Source organism: Eulemur rufifrons, chromosome 24 (genome assembly GCF_041146395.1).
Source record: "Eulemur rufifrons isolate Redbay chromosome 24, OSU_ERuf_1, whole genome shotgun sequence".
NCBI classification, from domain to species: Eukaryota; Metazoa; Chordata; class Mammalia; order Primates; family Lemuridae; genus Eulemur; species Eulemur rufifrons.
Window position 1 is genome coordinate 10457384 of NC_091006.1, and position 20977 is coordinate 10478360.

Consider the following 20977-nt stretch of genomic DNA (forward strand, 5'->3'; position numbering starts at 1 on the left):
CTTAAGTGCAGGTCAAGGGACAGGAAGGAGATTTAGATAGTTTAAAATCTCACAGCGGAGGGGATTAATGGAGGGGGGGGCAGGTGTAGAGGGTGGAGCCTTCCTGATCCCAGGGCTGAAGGATGGCGGCCTTTGCTCGCCTGCTGGAGCGTCTCCTCTGGCCTGCTCGCAAGGAAAAGGAGGAGGTGGAGGAAGAGGAGGAGGAGGGGGAGGCGGGGCGCAGGGCCCTCGACGGGCCTCAGTCTCTCCTGGCCGCGCCGCGATGCGCCCAGCAGCCACACGGGGGTGCCGCGGTGTCGTGGGGGCTGCGCTTTGGGGCCAGCGCAGCGCAGGGCTGGCGCGCGCGCATGGAGGACGCCCACTGCGCTTGGCTCGCGTTACCTGGGCTGCCCCCTGGCTGGGCTTTCTTCGCTGTCCTCGATGGCCACGGAGGGGCGCGAGCAGCCCGCTTCGGCGCGCGCCACTTGCCACGCCACGTGCTCGACGCGCTGGGCCCCGCGCCTGGCGAGCCCGACGGCGTGCGCTGGGCACTGCGCCGAGCCTTCTTGGACGCAGACGAGCGCCTGCGCTCGCTCTGGCCCCGCGGCGAACCGGGCGGCTCCACGGCGGTGGCATTGCTGGTCTCCCCGAGCTTTCTATACTTGGCGCACTGCGGTGACTCTCGCGCGGTGCTGAGCCGTGCCGGCGCCGTGGCCTTCAGCACCGAGGACCACCGGCCTCTCCGGCCCCGGGAACGGGAGCGCATCCACGACGCCGGCGGCACCATTTGCCGCCGGCGCATCGAGGGCTCTCTGGCTGTGTCGCGAGCACTGGGCGACTTTGCTTACAAGGAGGCTCCAGGGAGGCCCCCAGAGCTGCAGCTCGTTTCCGCTGAGCCTGAGGTGGCCGCACTGGCACGGCAGGCTGAGGACGAGTTCGTGGTCCTGGCCTCTGACGGCGTGTGGGACACTATGTCTGGTGCTGACCTGGCAGGGCTGGTGGCTTCCCGCCTCCGCTTGGGCCTGGCCCCAGAGCTTCTCTGCGCGCAGCTGTTGGACACGTGTCTGTGCAAGGTCCTGGGGGTGGGACGTGGCATTATTGAAGCTTGGTGCACTACAGGGCTAGAACCTCCCGGGGTTTGAAGGAAAAGCTAGAATATAGCTAGAGAAGGAGGGGGTGGGGCTGAACTAAGGGGCGTGGCCTGTTGGAATGGGCGGGGCCAAATGCGTAGGGCGGGGCCTGAAGGCTTTGAGGCACAATGGAATAGTAGAGCCAGATAGGTGAGTGGGAGGGATTTAAGAGAAGGGGCGCGGTCTTTTGGAATGGGACCGTTGTAAGCCTTAGGGCCAAGGTATGAGGTATGATTAGTGCCGGAAATAGAAGAGCAGGTAGACAGCAGAGTAGGTGGAACTCAGAGAAGGAGCGTGGTTATCTTTTAATATTAAATAGGACAAGCCTAGGACAAGACGGGAGCATGATCTAAGGGATTGGGCCAAGTGCGAGAGGACTGGCAGGTGGGTGGGATCTGAGAGAAAGGGGCATAACCAGATTGGGGAGGGGGGACTTGAACACCGGGACTGCTGGGGAAGCTCTGCCTTCAACTATCTCCCCCTGGGCTCCATTTTCTTCATCCTCTTCAGGGCAGCCTGGACAACATGACCTGCATCCTGGTCTGCTTCCCTGGGGCTCCCAGGCCTTGTGAGGAGGCGATCAGGAGGGAGCTGGCACTGGACACAGCCCTGGGCCACAGAGTCGCTGGTGAGCAGGCACACGCGGAGTAGGAGGGGCAGTAGGCAAGGAAGGACTGTCCCATAACTCTTGCCTTTTTCTCAGAGCTCTGTGCCTCTGCTCAGGAGCCCCCCAGCCTAAACACAGTTTTTACGACTCTGGCCTCAGAGGACATCCCAGATTTACCTCCTGGGGGAGGGCTGTACTGCAAGTGAGTTAGGGTGGGGTGGAGTGGGGTGGAATGGGGGGTGGGGTGGTAGGAGAACGGCCCCCTTCTAAGGGCCTTCCTCTGCTCTCCAGGGCCAATGTCATCGCTGAAGCTTATTCTCAGCTCTGCCAGGCCTCAGAAGAGTGCTGGGAGGTAAGGACCAGCACTCGAATGTTTCTCGAATGTTTCTCTTAGGAGCATTTAATCCAGCCCCCCTACCCCTCTTACTGGTGGGGAAATTAAAGCCAGTAAGGACAAAGGACTTGCTTGATACATTAATACATTCTCACTCCTAGCCCTGAAGCATTGTGCTGAGCATGATGGCAGGATGCAGAAAAGAAGAAACTGTGCTTCCCTTCCAAGAAATGTAGCCCCTGTAATGCTCTGTAAAGCCCCCCATCCCAAGCACGTCCCCACACCCAGGCAGAAAAATTCAGGGAATGTTAATGACCAATTCCAAGGCCCAGATGCACAGCAGATACCATCAGGACATCTCTGAGTGTGGTCCAGGTCTTGGACGAGAGAGGCTGTAATTGGGCTCAGATAACAGAGGGGAATTTGGAGATGTCCAAAGAGGTGGAGGTGCACCAAGGCGCGGGGTGGGGGTCAGGGAGGAAATGTGAGGGAGGAAGCTGGGGTCAGAGGCCCATGGCGTTCGCATGGCAGAGAAGGAAGCTTGCTGAATATCATGTGAGTGACGGGGGACCGTTGATAATTTCCCAGCAGCATAAGGACGTACTTGTCAGGATTCTTTGAGTGGTGAGTGACAAAGACCCAACTCAACCTGGGAAAGCAAAATGGAATTTACTGGACCAAGTCATTGAAGAGTTCAGGGCCTTAAGGCATGGCTGCATCCAGTTGTCAGAGTTTGTCATCAGGAACCATCTCTTAGTTTTATTTCCTCTGAGTTGGCTTCATTCCCTTGCAGGGTCTCTCACGGGGTAGTAGAGAGTTGCATTTCCAGGCGCACATCCCACCAGCCTTTCATGCCCCAGTGGAGGGAGAGAGCTAGCCAATTTCCCAGCAGTTGCCGCCTTCGTCCTAGGGCTGCTTTTCATTGGCCACGCGGGGTCACGTGCCTGACCAGTCACTGTGTCTCTGGCCACGCTGGGGTCACGCGCCCAACTCTAGCATTTGGGGTTGGAGTGCACTCCACCCAACCCGGATGGATAGAGAGATGGGCTGTCATGGTCCTTCAGAGGAAAATAGTGCTGCTTCCAGAGGCAGGGGAGTAGGTGCTGAGAGGCAAGGAGGGGTTCTTATTCATTTTCTCCCACATTTTGTGTTACAGAAAGGGCGAGATGGGGCAGGGAAGCTCACCCACACCCAATCGGGCTCCGTCTTGGACTTGGAGGCCTGACAGCTGTCCTCCTTTGGGGACCCTCCGCTCAACTAACGCGTCAGCAGAACTCAGGAAGAAAATTGCCACCTTCCCCAGCTACGTGGACCAGAGGAAGGAAGACAAGCGCTGGAGGAACCCCAGAATGCCTGTTTCCCCTTTTCCTACTTCCTCACAGAAAAGTCTTATGAGAGGGGAAATTCCACCACCATGCAGACCAGAATAAGAAAACAAAAAAATCCCAACCAAATGTTTTTGAAATATTTAGAGTGAACAGATTCTGAGAGATCACCCAGTTCAATAATCTCTTCCTATTTTTCATTTGTTTTCAAGGGGACATCAGGGAGAGTCTTTATTAAATTTTAATTACATAAGTGATTCCAAATACATTGTCTTGTAAAAACAAACATTAGTTGCCTAGTCAGTTAGCAAATATGTATTGGGCACCTGCTGTGTGCCAGGCCATGGTCACAGCCATGAACCAGGCCAGGCCACCAAGATCCTTGCCCCATGGGGGTGGCCTCCTAAGTTGGCAGAGACAGCAAACAAGGGAACCAAAAAATGAAGTCATCTCAGACACAGACAAGTGTCACAAAGAAAATAAAACAGAGAACATGATGAGAAAATGACTAGGGGAGCTACTTTCAGGGTTTTTTTATGTCAAATTTTTAATTTTTAAATTTTACCTAATTCATGTAGTTTGTGAATGGGTAATGAATTTGCCTGGTTTGAAATGCAAAGGATACAAGATGGTGTACAATGAAAAGTCTTTCTCCATCCTCTGCCCTTTGGCCACTCAGTTTTCCATCTTGGGGTGGCTGCTTTAAACAGGGAGGTCAGGCCAGGTGTGCAGTGGCTCACGCCTGTAATCCTAGCACTCTGGGAGGCCGAGGTGGGAGGATCGCTGGAGGTCAGGAGTTCGAGAACAGCCTGAGCAGGAGCGAGATCCGTCTCTATTAAAAATAGAAAGAAATTAGCTGGACAAGAAAAAATTAGCCAGGCATGGTGGCACATGCCTGTAGTCCCAGCTACTCAGAAGGCTGAGGCAGGAGGATCGCTTGAGCCCAGGAGTTTGAAGTTGCTGTGAGCTAGGCTGACACCACGGCACTCTAGCCTGGGCAACAGAGTGACACTCTGTCTCAAAAAATTATAAATAAATAAATAAACAGGGGGATCAGAGAAGATCTCTGAGAAGGGGACAATTGAGCAGAGAACTAACTGAAAAGGAGACAGCCATACATATATCCCAGAGAAGAAGAACATGTCAAGGCATAGGGAACAGCCAGTGCAAAGGCCTAGAAGCAGGATTGAATTTGGCATTTTTAAGATGAGCCTTGGGATCTCTGTGACCACCAAATTCCCTACGATCCCACTCCCCATCCCATTGGCAACCCCTGTAATGAATTTGGAATGGACTTTTCTAGACCTTTTACTCTGTGTGTGCACACATGTATATGGTACCTTAGGTGTTTCATTGATTTTTTTCATACCTCATGTATCATTAAGCAACTTGGGTTTTTTCCACTCAGCAATACACTGAAAACTCCTTCAAGTCATTTACATATCTCATTCTTTTTAGATGCTGCCCCACACTTCTGATAAGGGATGTGCAAAGGTTTCACTCTTTCCTCCTCTTGATCTACATTTTTAAGTTATTTCCAATTTCTTGCTCTCACAACACTGCTGCCATAAAGATCCTTGTTCAGGCTCCTTGTGCACATGTGGAGAGTTCTCTAACGCAGGGGTCTTGCTATCTGTCTTGTATGGCATTAGAGCCAAGAATGGTTTGCACATTTTTAAAGGGTTGTAAGAAAAAATATGGGAACCAAATCCTATGTCTAATATGCCTAAAATATTTACTATTTTCACCTTTGTGGAAAAAGTGTGCTGGTTCCTGCTGTAGTGCAGGTAGCACCCGGAAGTGCCACCCCTCCTATTTCACAGATGGGAAAGCTGAGAACCAGAGAGGAGAAAGGACTTGCCCAAGGTCACACAGAACTGGGGTTCTCATTCAGTTGGCTAAGTGTTTGTTGAGCTGCATTCTGGGTCTGGCTGGGTTGGGTGAGCTCCCGAAATCAACTAAGTCTACTGTTGCCCTTGAAGAACTCACAGTCTGAAGAGACACACAGAGAAACAGTTATAACCTAGGTGGCTCAGGGTTCAAGTTCTCCTAGAGTCGGGTGGAGAGGGGAGAGGGTCACTCAAGTCTTCAGAGAAGAATTAATGTCAGAGCTTGGCCTAGAAGGCTGAAGCATTCCCCAGGCGAAGGCCAGCAGGACAGCATCCAAGCAGAGGACAGGGCTGGGACAAAGGCTGGAAAGGTTGATTTTCTCACCTAGTCAGCCGGACCCTGAGAATTGCTGGTTTTACACTCATATCTTCGCTTTTGGGGTTCTGGGAGCTCAGGCAAGAGGGCCATAGGCCAGATTTATTCCTGTCCTCCAGGCCTCAGTTTACCCATTTGTAAACGTGGAACTGAAGATTTCCCAGGACTAGGGCACCTCACCCAGGCCAGGTGGCGCTCTATGGAAGGGGCGCGACCGCGCGAGTGACGTCACCTGGGGCGGGGCCTGCTAGACCCGCTGCGGAAGCCTTGGAGGGCGTCTGGGCTCAGCCCCTAGCTGGCCTGTGGGGGAGGGGGCTCCCGGGAGCCGGCACCTGGGAGGGTCTCCCAACCTCTCCGCCCTTCGGATCGCTGGGATGATCCCGCCGTCCTCCGCCAGCGAAACTGAGTCATAGCCGGGCATGCGGAGGCAGGGGGTCAGGGGCTTCGTCCACACAGGATCCTGGCGTCCCATCCCCACCCCGAGCCAGCGCCGGACCCTCCTCCCCTGCCCTCCCCGCCTATCCCCACCCCCACCCCACCCCCGACCCTGCGGCTGTGAGTCAGCGGCCGACCGCGCCCCCTCGGCCCACTTCCTCCTCACCTTCCCGGGGCGGGCGGGGGGCAGCGAGAGGGGTGGGGCCCTCCCCACCCTCCCCCTCCTGCGCGGGGGAAGGGGCTCACCCCTTAGTAACCCCACATAAATTAAGAGAGAAGACAGACGTTGGGGATTCCAAAGGAGGAATTTAAGGGAGAAAATTTGAGACCACTTGCTTAACCAGAGGGTCCTCCTCGCCCCCCTAAATTGAGCAGAAGATTAAGAAATGGAGAAGTCGCTGGGAGAGTAGGACGGGAGAGATCCGGCCATTGAGATTCCCCCAAGAATTCCCACAGTGGGAGAGAACTAGGGATCAAGAGAGGACCCCTTCCCCTCCACCAAACTTGCCCCCCAGTTTGAGGGTGACGCCCAGGGTGCACCCCTATGCAGTAACGCTAGGGAGAGGGAAATTGCGGAAGTCGAGGGTTCCGAGTTGCCCTTTTAAGCGCCCTCCATCCCCCGCCTAGAGGTGTTCGCGGCCCCTTTAAGGCGCGGGGCATTGTGGGTGCGGGGAGTGGAATTTTGGAACGAAATGTAGCGAAGAGAAGTACAGTAGTAAGAGTAACATTGTAGCCGCCGCCGGCCGAGGGGGTGCGCCGGGTAGGGGACGCCGCACCCCCTTTCTGCCGCAGGGGTTCCCCCATCAAAGCACCAGCGGGAGAAGGCGCCGCAGGACCTGTCCCGGCCGGGTTCACGTTCCCCTCCAGGAAGCCGGACTCTATGGGGCGGGACCCTGGGGGAGACTGAGCAGAACCTGGAGCCAGCCCCGAACCCCTGAACCTCGAGCCAGGGGCGCCCCGGGAGCACCCACCCCGTGGGCGCGCCGCCCGCCCGCCGAGCAGCCATGAGGTGAGCCCCCGCACGGCTTCCTGACCCTTCCCCGCCCCGCGCGGGCTCCCCGCCCCGCCTTTGTCCCCCTCCCCCCAGTTCGCTCCCGGCTGGAATTTGGGGACAAGCAACTGGGACCCTCAGATTTGGGTTGAATCTCCTTGGACGGGCTCCAGATATTGATCACCTCCCCACGACTCCCAAGGCTCGGGGTGGTGCCGGTAAGGCTCTCCTGGGAGCTCTGAGATTTGGGGGGCGCTCCGAGGACTCCCGAATTTTAAAGACTTTTTCTGAGGACCTTCAAGTTAGCAGCCACTCCCCGCAAGGATGCCAGGATTTAGGTAGGGCTCAGACTCCCCCTAAACTTCAACTTGAGGTCCAGGAGGGATTGTGGGGGGCCGGTTTGGGGGAGCCTGGGACCTAGAAGGGAGACTGAGACGCAGATCCTGTTTGTAGGGTCCCCGTTTACGTGGCGCTGGAAAAAGTCTCCCCAAGTGGGACCGCCCTCCTTAACTTCGGGGGTACTTCTTAAACCCCTAAATTTTGGGGGGCACTTAGATTCTTCTATGCAGGAGGTTGGTGTGAACCGACCCACGGACCCAGACTCAGCCTCCAGGGTCTGGTTGGGCTCCCCTCCCCCGTCGCTCCACACACACAATCTGCTTAAAACGGGCCATGCCTAGGAGCTAGCGAGCGCTCAGTGCCGAGGGCGGCGCCCAGGCCCTGGGCCAGAGGGCGGCTTCTCTCCCCACCTGTGCGGCCCTGGGGAGGGAGGGGGCGCGGCAGCTGGGGGAAGGGGGGGCCTTTGTCTTCCTGACTCACCTGTCGAGACAGCTGGTGTGGGGGGGGGGGGGGCTAGGAGCACTCTGGGCCGGCTGCTTTCCCCACCACTGCCCCTCCCGCTTTCCTCACCATCCCCCGCAGCCATCCAGAGCCCTGGGTTGGAGAAGGGGTGCTGGAAAGCTTCAAGGTCATAGCCCTCTTCCCCAGAGACCCAGGCTTCCCAGATAGTTCCAGCTATCTTCCCAGGAATTTAATCCTGGGGGTGGAGGGACCCAAGGGACCCAGGGATTATGTCTCACCCGGCCTCCCCCGAACTCCTGGGCTCACCTGAGGGCGGGGCCGGTACAGGCTGGGGGACCCAACTAAGCCCCCTCCATTCTCCCCTCCCTTGGCCCCCATAATCTCTCCCTTGGGGCCAGAGCCTGACAATACTATCTCCTTTCCTCCACTCTCTCTGGGACTTCCTGCCCCAAAGCCCCCAGCCTGAGGGGGAGGCCCCTGGGGACGACTGGGGATTAACCCCTTGATGCCCACATCCTCCCACTTCCTCCACGCTTCCCACACCCCTGCCCTCTGACATCTGGGTGGGCATTCCTTTTTATGACCATCAGAGAACCCTCCTTCCGTATTTGTTCCTTCTGATGTGAAAGCAGTTGTTGGAAAATTTGGAGCAAGGGGACACCCACAGACACCTCAAGACTTCCTGGCCTGTCCTTTCCCCATTACAGCAACATCCCTTCAAGGTCTGCCCCTGGAGAGGGGGCAGTTTGCAGGAGGGAGGCTCTTTTCCTTCACCCTCTTCCTCGGGGACTCTTCTCTCCCGCTGCCCCCAGCCCCGCCCCTCACCCCCACCCCCTGCGTTTCCGGTCCCAGGCACCGTGGAAGGCGGATGGCGGATGTCCGAGTTAGTGCTGCCTCACTCAGCACTCGCTGTGAGACCGTAAAAGGGCAGGAGCAGTGTCTGGGCCGGCCTCCTGCCTTCCCCACCAGCACCAGCGCTGGAGGCCCTGGCCCTCCCACGGGGCCCCCCTCTTGCTGTGGCCTGGCCGAACCTCCCGCGCCCTGGGGGGTGGGCAGAAGTTGAGCAGATGCCTGTCCTCCCCGAGGCTTACTCCCACCTTCTGAGGGGCCTCGTGGGCCGGGGTCACACCCGACTTCCTGGGCTGTGTCCCTTCTCCAAGGACAGCTAGGATTCAAAACCCCCCACGCCCCTATTCCAAGCTGAGGAAACTGAGGCTCAAAGACAGAAAGGTCTGGGCAGTATCCCTCAGAAATTCTTAGGCAATGCTGGGGGATGGGGACGAGGCTGGGATCCGCTAATTTCTGGCTGGTTTGGCTGGGGACAGCCCTGGGGGCAGTTGGAAGAGAGGATGTTAAGATGGAAAATTACAAGATAAAGCTCTTTTTCTCCAGTTTGACAAATATTTATTGAGTGTCTGCTGAGTCCAGGACTCAGAGCTGGGATTCTTGGAAGGTGGGGAAGCGGGGCAGAGGTCTGAGAACCTCAGGGCAGAAGGGACTCGGGAAGAATTTCGGTCCATTTCTTTCCTCTTCCAATAGTGTTTATTACTGTTCTTATTTTGTTTTTAAAAAACGGTAAGAGACCATTTGATCAAGCATCTACTTTGTGCCAGGCACTGTATTAGGTGCCTGATTCAATTTAATCCTCACAACCATCATAACAATGATACTATTACAGTCTCTTGCCCCCTCCCCACTCTACAGATGGGAAAACTGAGGTACAGAGAAGTTAAGCAAATTGCCTAACAAACTTTTTGTTTGTTTGTTTTTGTTTTTTTGGTGAAACAAAGTTTATTGAGGAAGGACAGGATAGGTTTACAGAGCAAGATCAAGATAGGTTCACCACAGAGCTGCAAACGGGCCTCTTGTCGTAACAAAAATGCCAAAGTCAAGCATTTTGGAAGTGGCCAAGCTTGAATTTGAAGTTGGCTTGTGTCCAAACTATTATGCTATTAAAGAAAAACGAACATAAAACCTGTATTTAAAAAAAAATTACAAATAACATGCTTTTCACTGTAAAAAAACACTTAATGTAACTCACGTAAGCAAAAAGAAACCCAAATAGGGACCTTTACCCTCCTGTTCACTTACGGGAAACTGAGGCCCACCAGGGAAGAGGGACTAGAGTGAATCTGTAAGAGACCCACAGACCCTAGATCTGGTTTCCTACCTAGGGCTGCTCAAAGACGATTTGTAGTTTGGGAAGGTCGTGTATGTGTGTCACAAGTTTTATGGTATAAGGAGGCTACGGGGTAAGTCTTAGGGGTGGGGGAGTGACGGGAAGGAAGGGCAAGTCTAGTCTGGAAGGTTTATGTAAACTGTTGTCACTGTGCTTGATTACCTCCAGTAATGGGAAGCTCTCCCTCCTGTTTTGACTGTCGGCTCCCACGTGTGGAGTGTGTACCAAGTTATAGATCCTGAGGTTAGGGATTTTTCATTCGTTATCTCTTTTAATCCTGACAACAAACCCAGTGACTGACAGTTTCCAGGGCTGGAAAATGAGGCTAAGAGAGGTGAAGCCACACAGCAAGGAAATGACTTGAACCCTCTTTCATCCATCGTGTGCCAGAATTTTCCAAAGCGAGGGGACTTGCGCAGAGGGGTGGGTCATAAGCTGGCTGGAGATTAAGGCTCTTTCATGTCAAATGCAGGGTCCCCCAGGGGACCACTGGACTCAGGTGGACCCACTTTCAATTTCACCCCCCACACTCCCTGGCTGTGGGATTTCCAATTCCAGCTTTTGCCTAGTTTATAGTTTTTTGAACTTAGGTAACAAATTCAGCAGCCCGTGATACAAAGGAAAAGTTGACATGTAAGGGAGAGCTAAGGGGAAAAAACAAAAAGGAAAAGAAATAATGAAGCAGTTCAAAAAGGTAAACAAGCCTGAGTATAGTAGCTCACACCTGTAGTCGGAGCACTTCAGGAGGCTGAGGCAGGAGGATCGCTTGAGGCCAAGAGTTCAAGACCAGCCTGGGTAACATAGTGAGATCCTGTCTCTACCAAAAATTTAAGAATTAGCCAGGCATGGTGCTACACACCTGTAGTCCCAGGTACTCAGGAGGCTGAGGCAGGAGGATTGCTTGAGCCCAGGAGTTCAAGGCTACAGTGAGCTATGATGATGCCACGGCACTCTAGCCTGGGCAGCAGAGCAGGACTCTGTCTCAAAAAAAAAAAAAAAAAAAGATAAATAATGCAAATGTCTGTTTCCTCTCTCCCCAGTCCCCAAGTCCCCAACTAATTGTGGAGGCAGCCACAATTAGTCTCTTGAGAAGCAGCCTGTGTGCACGTATCACCACTCTGTGTGCAGATATATTTATATCCTCCCCACCTTTTTTAAAAAAAACCTCTGACCCACACTACTTTGTACCTTGCCTTTAAAAAACTTCAACTTAGCCCTTTCTTCATCATTAAATGAGGTTAAGAACATGGGTGGTCTCAGGTTCAAATATGAGACCCTCCATTTACTTGCTGTGTGACCTGGAGCAGGTGTCTTCACCTCTCTGTGCCTGCAGTTTCTCATCCGTCTCAAGGATAAGCTTCAGAGTCTATTGGAGCCCAGCACCTAGAACAGTGTCTGGGACCCAGGCTGACTAAGAAATGTAAGAGTTTGCCTTTTTTACAGATGTTTGATAACTACTGAGTATCTGCTATGTGCTGGGCACCATTCTAGGTTCTGGGGACACCGTGGTGAACAAGACAGACACAAATCCCTGCCCTCGTGGACCTGATGTTTTGGTAGTGGAGACAGATAATAAATCAATATTGTGTCGGGCAGGGGTCACTGCTGTGAAGTGGGCAGCAGGGGATGCGAGGGACAGGAGCTTTTCCAGATCGGGTAGTCAGGGAGGGCTTCTCAGAAGAAGCAACATGTAAGCAGAGACCGGAAGGAGGTGAGCATCTAGGCTCCAGGAAGAGCAAGTGCACAGGCCTGAGTTGGTTGGAAGAGCAGCTGGGGGGCCTGGGGACTGTAACATGGGGGCGGGGGAAGAAATGAGACCAGAGATCACACGTAGCAGGCAGGCCATGGAGAGAACTTGGTTTTGATTCTGCAAGAGCTGGGAGTTTCTGAAAAAGGAGGGACATTCTCTGCCCTGTGTTTTAACAGGATCCTTCCTTTATAATGGGGACATTGCATCCTGGGCAGGGCAGGACTGGCCCAGGGTCACCCCAGCAGGCGCCCAGCTCTCCAGCCAGGCCAGAGCCTCAGCAGGGCAGGGCCGCCTGGGAGAGCAAAGTGCAGCCAGGGTGGGGCAGCGGCAGCCCTGGGCACCTGGCCAGAGTCTGCCCTGGGTGTGGGTGGCAGGTGTGGGTGAGGCCTTAGCCCTGCTCTGCCAGGGCCAGCCCCCGAGCCAGAAACAGCCCCCGAGGCTGTGCTTGTCTGGAAAGGGCACCTGGAGTTTGGGTAGGGCCCGTGCAGCCCCTGGTGGTTAAGACTGTGGACGTGGGAGCCAGGTGGCCTGGATTCAGATCTTCACCCTGTCCCTCAGTAGCTGTGTGAGTGTGGGCAAGTCACTCAACCTCTCTGGGCCCCTGTTTATAGTTCTCATCTGTAAAATGAGAATGAAATAGTGTCCATCTTGAAGGGCTGCAGGGATAATCAAATGAGTGACTCTGGGGGAGGGACTTGGGGTGCCTGGTAAGAGAGAGATGCCACAATGATGTAAACTTGGAGTGCTAGGCTCGCCCCGCTTTATGGACCTGGAACTGGGTCTGAGGGGCTTCCCCTGCCCTGACTTCCACAGCATCGGCATCACGCCCAACCCCCCAGTCCTGGTAGGGGCAGCCTTTGCGGGGGGTTATAATTTCTCTCCCCCGAAACCTCTGACCACCAACTTCCTCTTTTCAGGAAGGAGCCCAGTGGGGGTGGGGCAGGGCAGAGACCATTGCTTCCCCTCCTGTGTGTGACCTTGGGCAAGTCACTTCCCCTCTGAGTTCCTGTCTGAGCCTGAGTTTCCTCATTGGGGGAGGGGGGACTGAGCCTCCCAGAAGGGTCCCGAGGGACATAGCTGTCCAGGGCCCCTTTCGTGCCCATTAAGGGTGCCGGTGAGATGGATGTTGACAGGCACTGAGCGCTCAGTGTGTGCCAGGTGCTGTACCAAGTGCTTTCAGCGCCCAGACTCATTTACTCCTCCCCACTGCCTTGGGAGGGGGCACGGTCATCTTCCCAGTTCGCAGGCGAGCAAGGTGAATTCTTAAGTTGGGAAATTGACTTCTCTGAGTCACATGGAGTAGGCGGCTCAGTAGGGATTTGAACCCAGGGCCGTGGATGTCAGATCCTGAACTCTGAACCAGTTTGCGGATGCCTGCCCACCGAGGCTGAGCTGAGTCACACAGTGTTCCTCCAGGAAGTCCTCCCTGACTCCCCAGGTTGGGGCAGGTGCTCCTTGGTCCTAGTCCCGGGTTGTCACTGTCTGGGAAGGAGTCTGTCTCCTGCACTGGACTGTGAACTCTGGGAGGGTGGTGCTAGGGCTGTCTGGGTCACTGCTGTGTCCTCATCCCCAGCCCCACCCAGCATGGACGTGACACAGAGCCGCGAGTGTCTGCCGAGTGGCCGTTAGTGCCCTGGGGAGCTGGGTGGATGGGCTGGCGGCAGGGGCTCCTTCTGGAGGAAGAGCCCGGGGTCCAGGATCAGTCCCCAACTTGCTGCAGGCCTCACACCCTTCCCTTCCCTGAGCCTCAGCTTCCTCCTCCCACCTGAGCGGGAGCCGTGTTGGGGCCGGATATCCAGGCACCCTGGTAGAGATAGGGAAACTGAGGCCAGGCAGGAGCTGTTCTCTAGTAGAGCTCTGGGCTCCTGCCGCCTCCCGCCTCACTCTGTGCTTACCTGCATGTCCCTCCCCAGTGCTGGCCTCGGTCCCCTTCCATCTCCCCTTCTCCCTCTGCCTGTCTCTCCCTCGATCTCTTGTTCTCCGTCTGTCTCTTCCTCCGAGGCCCCTGCCCGGCCATCTCTTCTCCCTCACCACCGCATCTGTGTGTCTGTCTCAGTCTGTCTCTCTCCCATTTGTCCATCTGACTCTCCCTTTCTCCCCATCTGTCTGTCTGTCTGTCTCACGTCCCCTGCTTGTGTGTCAGCCTCTCTCTCCTGGTTGCTATTTCTTTCCTAATCTGTCTATCGGGGTCTCCCTCCTTCTCCCTGTCCGATTGTCTCCCTCTGCCTCTCTGTGTGTCTCTCTCCATCCCACAGTCTTTGTCCCTTCCAATGTCCCAGGGAGACCCAGATGAGAAGGTGACCGGCCCCTCTCCCTTTGTTTCTCCCTTCCCGCAGTGAGACAGCCGTCTGTTCTAGCCGGGCCACTGTGATGCTTTACGATGATGGCAACAAGCGATGGCTGCCCGCCGGCACCGGTCCCCAGGCCTTCAGCCGAGTCCAGATCTACCACAACCCCACGGCCAATTCCTTCCGGGTTGTGGGCCGGAAGATGCAGCCCGACCAGCAGGTGCCACCTCCCTCAGTCCCTCCCTCTCTGTGGGCTGCGCCCCTACCCCTGTGCCTGCCACCTCTCACCCCCATTCCCCTCCTGCCAGGTGGTCATCAACTGTGCCATCGTCCGGGGCGTCAAGTATAATCAAGCCACCCCCACCTTCCATCAGTGGCGCGACGCCCGCCAGGTCTGGGGCCTCAACTTCGGCAGCAAGGAGGATGCCGCACAGTTTGCCGCCGGCATGGCCAGTGCCATAGAGGCCTTGGAAGGTTAGAAACAGCCGGTGGGCCTGGGGCAGGCAGAGGGCACCACTGCATGCTGCTGCTCAGGCTGCCCCTTCACCACTCTGGGTCTCAGTCTACTCATCTGTAAAATGGAGCTAATTCATTGCTATGGCGGGAAACTATCATGAGGATTCTGGGGGGGTTCCTGTGTGCTCCGTGAGCACCTATGTATGAAACATACGATTCCTAAGGGTACGGTATACTCCGTGAATTTTACACACGCACGCTCCTGTGGGCCCACCTCCTAGATCTAGACATAATTTGCAGTCCCCAGAAGCCTCTGTGTGTCCTTTCCCCAGGTACCCGTTGACAAAGTCTACAGTTGCTATTTCTTAAACCTTAACGTGTAGACGAATCATCCCGGGGTGTGATTAGGGTGAAGCCTCTGGCGCAGGTGGGCTGGGTCGGGGTGAGACCGAGTTTCTGGCAAGGGCCCTGGCGATGCCGAGGCTGCGGGTCCACGGACAGGACTTTGAGCAGCAAGGCCTAGGTGACCGCTGTGCACCTGGGGTCTGGAGTCACTGCTGTAGAACTGAGCTTCAGATGGCGGAGGCGGTTGCCTCTGGGGCAAACTTCAGCGCCAGTGGGGGAGGGGCTTGCTCATCTGGGGGCACACAGGAAAATACAGTGGGCAGTTCAGGTACCAGGGGCCCAGACGCCAGGGGTTAGGCGGGCAAGGGTCTCGGGTAGGGGTCCAGGCAGCTGTAAAAGTCTGGATGAATGTTAACTCTTAACAGCAGTTAACAGTCTGGATGATGCAATCAGCCTGAATTTAAGTCTTGTTCCTGAAAATCCCACCCTGCAGAACTTCGGGGCTGGTGACTGCCCCCTGGGCCTTAGCTTCCCCACCTGCCACTGGGGCATCATAACAGCACCCACCCCCTGGCAGCTCGGGCAAGGGAAGCTGGTGCTGCCCCCACCTGGGCCCAGGGTGTCAGGGTCTCAGGAAGAAGGAAGTGAGCGCCTCTGGGCAGGGTTCCCCGGAGGCTGGGGGAGCTGACTCATCCCCTTTCTGCTCTCACCTTCCAGGAGGTGGGCCTCCTCCGCCCCCAGCACCTCCCACCTGGTCTGTCCAGAACGGCCCCTCCCCGGAGGAGGTGGAGCAGCAGAGAAGGTGGGGCCGGGCCCTGGGTGGGGAACCTTAACCACCAAGAGTTCTAGATGTTCCAGAACCCCTGACTTTTCTAGTTCAGAATCCCTCCAACTTTCAACTTCTAGAATGATCAGCTCCCAAGGGATTAGAAGTTGACAGCTTTCAGAAACCCCCACCTCCTGGAGTTCAAGAAACTCCTGACACTCAGTTGTAGAACCTAATGGCCCCCAATCCTGGTCTCCCAGATTCCTCGTCCTTGGTCCCCATCCCACCCCTCCTTTACTCGGGCCCCCGGGGAAGGAAGGCTTGGGCAGGGATTAGGAGCTGGCCTCGTGGGAGACCTCTGAGAGAGAGGCCAGGAGGTTCCAGAGCCCTTCACTAGCCATCCTGGGGCCCTGATTGATGGCAACTCTATCACCTCCCCTCCCCCTGCCCCACAGGCAGCAGTCTGGCCAGCCGGAGCTGGAGCGCAGGGTCTCCAATGCAGGTGATTGCGGGAGGGGCCTTGGGACTTCCTGGAGGAAGGGGTGGGTCTCCCTGGGGTTAGGGGTGGCCATCTGGAACATGAAGAAAGAGGCTTCTCTCTCTCAGCAACCCCTGTTTTCTGTTTGTTCCAGGAGCCCCACCTGCTCCCCCAGCTGGGGGCCCACCCCCACCGCCAGGACCTCCTCCTCCTCCGGGTCCCCCCCCACCTCCGGGTCTGCCCCCCTCCGGGGTCTCGGCTGCAGGGCATGGAGCAGGGGGAGGCCCACCCCCTGCACCCCCTCTCCCGGCAGCACAGGGCCCCAGTGGTGGTGGGACCGGGGCCCCAGGCCTGGCTGCAGCCATCGCTGGAGCCAAACTCAGGAAAGTAAGCAAGGTGAGGGGCGGTCGGGAGTGGCAGGGTGTGGGGTGACTAGGGCCCCGATGCAATAATGGGATGAGGCCGGGGTTGCCTGGAGATGTCAGAAGGACTGGGAGGCCCTAAGGCCCCTCCCCTTTTTAATTTCTGCAGCAGGAGGAGGCCTCAGGGGGGCCCTTGGCCCCCAAAGCTGAGAGTGGCCGAAGTGCAGGCGGGGGGCTCATGGAAGAGATGAACGCCATGCTGGCCCGCAGGTGAGCCGGAGCCTGCACCCCCAAATCACCTGCAGAGTCCAGTTCAGGAGGACCGGATCGGGGCAGGGCTCTAATTCCTGTTTTGTTTGTTTCTTTTGGTGAAAGTTCCCCCTTTCATAGCCAGATTAGGGCTATGATGCTGGGGATTGTCACCTCCTGAGATGGCTGAGGTTTGCAACCACCTAGGTAGCCTGTAGAATGCTCTAAAACCCAGAATTCTGGAAACACAGATTCCTAGAATCTTGGCATTCGAACCCAGAGCACCTCCACCCTTAGAATTTATGATTCCCAATGTAAGAACCATAGAACCCCCCAGCCTAATTCTAGAACAGGAATCTCTTGAGCTTCTAAGATAGAGTTTCCTCAGCTTCCCGAGTTCTAACTCAACACCCTAGAATCCACATTTCTAGAACTCTGGGAAGGGGGATCACTGGGTGGCTGGAGGAGGACTGGAGCCTGTTTTTGCCTTTCCCTCCTGCAGAAGGAAAGCCACGCAGGTCGGGGAGAAACCCCCCAAGGATGACTCTGCCAATGTAAGTCAAGGGCTCTTCTTGGCCTGCACACCGTGAGGGTAGGGATATTGGGGAGCGGGGGAGATAGGCCAGGGCTGCCTTTGAACCTGGAAGAGGAATCTGGCAGAGGTGTGGCAGGGGCTGGTTCATGGCAGTTTTATTTCCCACCAGCAGGAGGAACCAGAGGCCAGAGTCCCAGCCCAGAGTGGTGAGTGAGCGCCCAGTCAAGAAACTACACAGAAACTACAAATCCCAGGATGCCCTGTTCTCACATACACAGCGCCCTCATGGGAGAGTCTGTGCAGATAGTGCTGGGGATTGTATTCTCCTGAGATGGGTCTTTGACTGTGGGCCGATGAGGCTGGGGGAGAAAGATTGAATGGGGGCAGTCTTTTGCCCTGATCTTTCTGATTTGTTACCTGTCCCCCAGAATCTGTGCGGAGACCCTGGGAGAAGAACAGCACAACCTTGCCAAGGTGGGCCATCGATACTGGGGCCCCACCCCCCAAAATAGTTGGACTTGCCCGATTTACAGGGAGGAGTGCTGTGACCCCTGAAATGGGTGGCAGGGGAGGGAGGTCCTCTCTCTAACCTCATTTCTGTCCCAAACCACCCCAACTCTCTTAGGATGAAGTCATCTTCGGCGCTCACTTCTGAGGCCCACCCCTGTACGCCTAGCTCCAGTGATGAGTCAGACCTGGAGAGGGTGAAACAGGTAGCCTGGGGAGGAGGGTGGAGGTGAGGTTGGGAGCTAGAAAGGGGCCACAGAAGAGAGGAGATTGGGATCCAGACCCTGCCACTGGCGTGCAGTGATTCTAGAAAAGGTCTCAGAAACCTCCATTTTCCAGTCTGAGAAATGGAGCGATTGGGTCAGGTTAGGGATGACCCCGATGACACCACACCCTCTTTCCCAGTGCCTGGGACAGACCTTACTAATCTACCATCACACGCATTCCCCATGAGTACCTCGAATCCATTCAGCACACTGACCCCAGCCATCCATCACCAACGGGACTTGGCAGGAGACCAGAATGGATCTGCCAGCCCTGGTACTGGATGTTCTCCAGTACTTTTCTTATGGCTCCAGGGATCCAGAATTCTCCCCTGGAATCCTCCAGTCACTCTGTGACCTTGGCAGCGATGTCATGGTGTGGGGGTAGGGGTGGGTCTCAAACCTGCTTCCTCTGGCCTTTCAGTCAATATAGAAAGGGGGGATTTGTTTCTACAAGTCCAGGTATCCCTCTTGATTGCTTATACCCCATTATTTTCAGGAGCTTCTGGAAGAGGTGAGGAAGGAATTGCAGAAAGTGAAAGAGGAAATAATTGAAGGTGAGGTGGTTTGGTTTGGTTTGGTTCTTAAACATTTATTTATTTTGGAGGCATCGTGTCCCTGGAAAAGAGCCCTATTTTGGAAGGGAAGGGGGAAGAGACTCTGGCCCTGACCTCTGCCCCTTGTTTCCTTCCAGCCTTTGTCCAGGAGCTGAGGAAGCGGGGTTCTCCCTGACCACAGGGACCCAGAAGACCCATTTCTCCCTTCTGCACACCCTGCCTATCACCCTGCTTTCCCTGCCTCGACTTGACTTGGAATTGGCTGAAGACTACACAGGAATGCATCTCCCCCATTCCCCATCCCACTTGGCAAATTCCAAGGGGGTGTGGCTTCTCTGGCACCCTGCCTACACCCATACTGGCTGCTGATTGGCTGGGGAGGCCCCCTCCCTTTCTTCTCTTTGGTCCTTCCCCTCTGCCATCCCCTTGGGGCTGGGTCCTCTGCTGGGGATGTACCAGTTAACCCCGCAGTGAGGGGGAAGGAAGGAGGGAATTTCACATTCCCTTGTTCTAGATTCACTTTAAAGCTTAATGCCTTCGAATTTTTGTTTTTTAAAGAAAAAATATATATATATATTTGGGTTTTGGGGGGAAAGGGAAATTTTTTTTCTCTTTGGTTTTGATAAAATGGGGTGTGGGAGTTTTTAAATGCTATAGCCCCAGGCTTGCCCCGTTTGGGGCAGCTATTTAATGGGGGGATGTCCCACCAGGCTGGGCGAACCTCCTCCCACCCCAGGGACTTACCTCCCCCCTGGCTCCTTCCCCTTTTCTATGAGGAATTAAGATGCTGTAACTTTTTGGAACCTCAGTTTTTTGGTTTTTTTATTTGGGTAGGTTTGGGGGTCCAGGCCATTTTTACCCCGTGGAGAAAAAAACGATGAGGGAGAGAGGAAAGGGGGAGGATACTTCTCCTCTCTCACCTTCACCTTGAGCTTCTTGAAAATGGGCCCCTGCAGAATAAATCTGCTGGTTTTTATAAACGCTAAGATCTCTAGAGTGATTTGAAGGGCTGTTCTGCTGAGGAGGGAGTAGCTCTCCACCCTTGGTGCCCCTTCCAGAAAGAACCCTGGGAACCTCTGCCTCCCATGATCCTGATTCCTGCTGTCTTCCTCCTTCCCACTCACACTCCACCCGCTCCAGTTCCCTCAGGCTCCTGCAGCCAGGTGATCTCTGCCCCTTCTCCACCTCCCTCCCTATGCCCCTCACCAGGCTGCCTCACCCCTTCCTACCCTGCCCTTCACCACCCCTGGAGGAGGCCAGAGCCTCCCCTCTGACTGTGTGGCCTGGGGCAAGTCCATTTGCTTACCCTGGGCCTCAGTTTCTCCATTTGGAAAAGGGCTCAGGGGATGACTCCTGCCGCTCCACCAGAACTCTCCCGGCTTCTTTCCTAATTTTGAAGACACTTTACCCATTTTGGAGATGCATAACAGAGTTCGCAGAAACACTCCTAAGATGACTTCTTTACCCCAGAGCTCCTTTAATTATAAAACAGTTACAGTCTAAAATACTGGCACGCAGAAGTCACAGAACTCATACACAGACCCTTCAGTGGTTGGGTGGGTGGGGCGGGTAATGCAGCCTGTGGGATATTCCATTAGGATGGGGACCTCAGGGCTGAGGGACAGATGGTCCCACTGGAGGAGGCCTTTGCATGAAGAAGGGTGGAGGGAACCAGAGGCCGGTCCAAAGGCAGGAAGGGAGACCCTGAGTACTCTGAGGAACAGATTTGGACGGAAGGTGGGGGATGTGATAGTGACTCATGTAGCAAGGGGACAGGGTGGGTCTCTATGAGAGGCTACTGAAGAGGACGGTGGGAAAGTACAGTAGTAGGTCTAGGACAGGGACCGAGACCGAAAGCCAGAATGAAGTAGCCCTAGTCAGGACGAATCTTTCCTCCCCAAAAGGCCACGTCCTGCTGGAACTAGGGATGGCAGGTCTGGGAGGCATTGCCCAGGGAGACCCAGAACAACCAGACCAGGGGATTGTGCCACAGACCAAAGGAATGGTGGGGGGACGGGGAGGTGGGGGGGGCGGCGGGGGGGGTTCCTGTTGTAAGAGAGGACCCCAGTTAAAGGCACAAAGGGTGGATTAAAGGCCAGAGCCACAGGGTGACTCAATGAAGCTAATTCAGTCCAAGATCCACCCTGCCCCTCTTCCCCCAGAGTGAGGTGGCTGGAGGGAGGCAGGGCTTGGAAGTTCATTGGAACTTTCTGCCTTTTCTTTACAATGGTCTGTACCAATGAGGAAGAGGTAGGGGGTGTTCGGTGCGGCGGAGAGTCCCAGGGGAAAGGTCCATTTCCTCAGGTAGGTGGGGGTGTGAGCGACAGAATGAGAGGTTGGCTAAATCTGTGCGCAGGATACAATTTCATTTTGCCAGGAGTTCTGCTGGCCCACCTGGTGGTGGGTAGGTGGGGTCCCATAAAAGACGCTGTCTT

The 20977-nt window shown here is 55.4% G+C and overlaps 2 protein-coding genes across 5 annotated transcripts; both read left to right on the forward strand.

The window, feature by feature from the left end:
• The first annotated feature begins 122 nt into the window (after nt 1–122).
• On the forward strand, nt 123–3285 carry PPM1N (protein phosphatase, Mg2+/Mn2+ dependent 1N (putative)). The gene is made up of 5 exons (XM_069458411.1): nt 123–1052; nt 1620–1737; nt 1813–1918; nt 2008–2068; nt 3207–3285. Exons 1-5 carry the CDS (start codon nt 123–125, stop codon nt 3273–3275), a joined length of 1284 nt encoding a protein of 427 aa, XP_069314512.1. The 3' UTR covers nt 3276–3285.
• Nucleotides 3286–6611: 3326 nt separating this feature from the next.
• Nucleotides 6612–19522, forward strand: VASP (vasodilator stimulated phosphoprotein). 4 transcript variants are annotated; one of them, XM_069456871.1, is made up of 13 exons: nt 6612–7024; nt 14073–14244; nt 14333–14498; nt 15543–15627; nt 16047–16093; nt 16224–16465; nt 16604–16701; nt 17183–17234; nt 17388–17421; nt 17644–17689; nt 17841–17928; nt 18485–18542; nt 18680–19489. In XM_069456871.1, the coding sequence occupies exons 1-13, from the start codon at nt 7020–7022 to the stop codon at nt 18715–18717; spliced, it is 1131 nt and encodes a 376-aa protein (XP_069312972.1). In that variant the 5' UTR covers nt 6612–7019; the 3' UTR covers nt 18718–19489. The 4 variants fall into 4 exon arrangements, with proteins under 4 accessions (XP_069312972.1, XP_069312971.1, XP_069312970.1 ...); XM_069456870.1 differs by having other exon boundaries at nt 6613–7024; nt 16601–16701; XM_069456869.1 differs by having other exon boundaries at nt 6614–7024; nt 17385–17421.
• The last annotated feature ends 1455 nt before the right edge of the window (nt 19523–20977 follow it).

Bases quoted from the DNA above. Each gene is read 5' to 3' on its own strand.
- VASP (XM_069456867.1), top strand. The intron at 15,628-16,046 runs GTGGGGCCGGGC...CCTGCCCCACAG, and splicing joins GAGGTGGAGCAGCAGAGAAG to GCAGCAGTCTGGCCAGCCGG. The intron at 17,422-17,643 runs GTGAGTGAGCGC...CCTGTCCCCCAG, and splicing joins CAGAGTCCCAGCCCAGAGTG to AATCTGTGCGGAGACCCTGG.
- PPM1N (XM_069458411.1), top strand. From the start codon at position 123: ATGGCGGCCTTTGCTCGCCTGCTGGAGCGTCTCCTCTGGCCTGCTCGC. The intron at 1,053-1,619 runs GTCCTGGGGGTG...CATCCTCTTCAG, and splicing joins TGGACACGTGTCTGTGCAAG to GGCAGCCTGGACAACATGAC. The intron at 1,738-1,812 runs GTGAGCAGGCAC...CCTTTTTCTCAG, and splicing joins CCTGGGCCACAGAGTCGCTG to AGCTCTGTGCCTCTGCTCAG.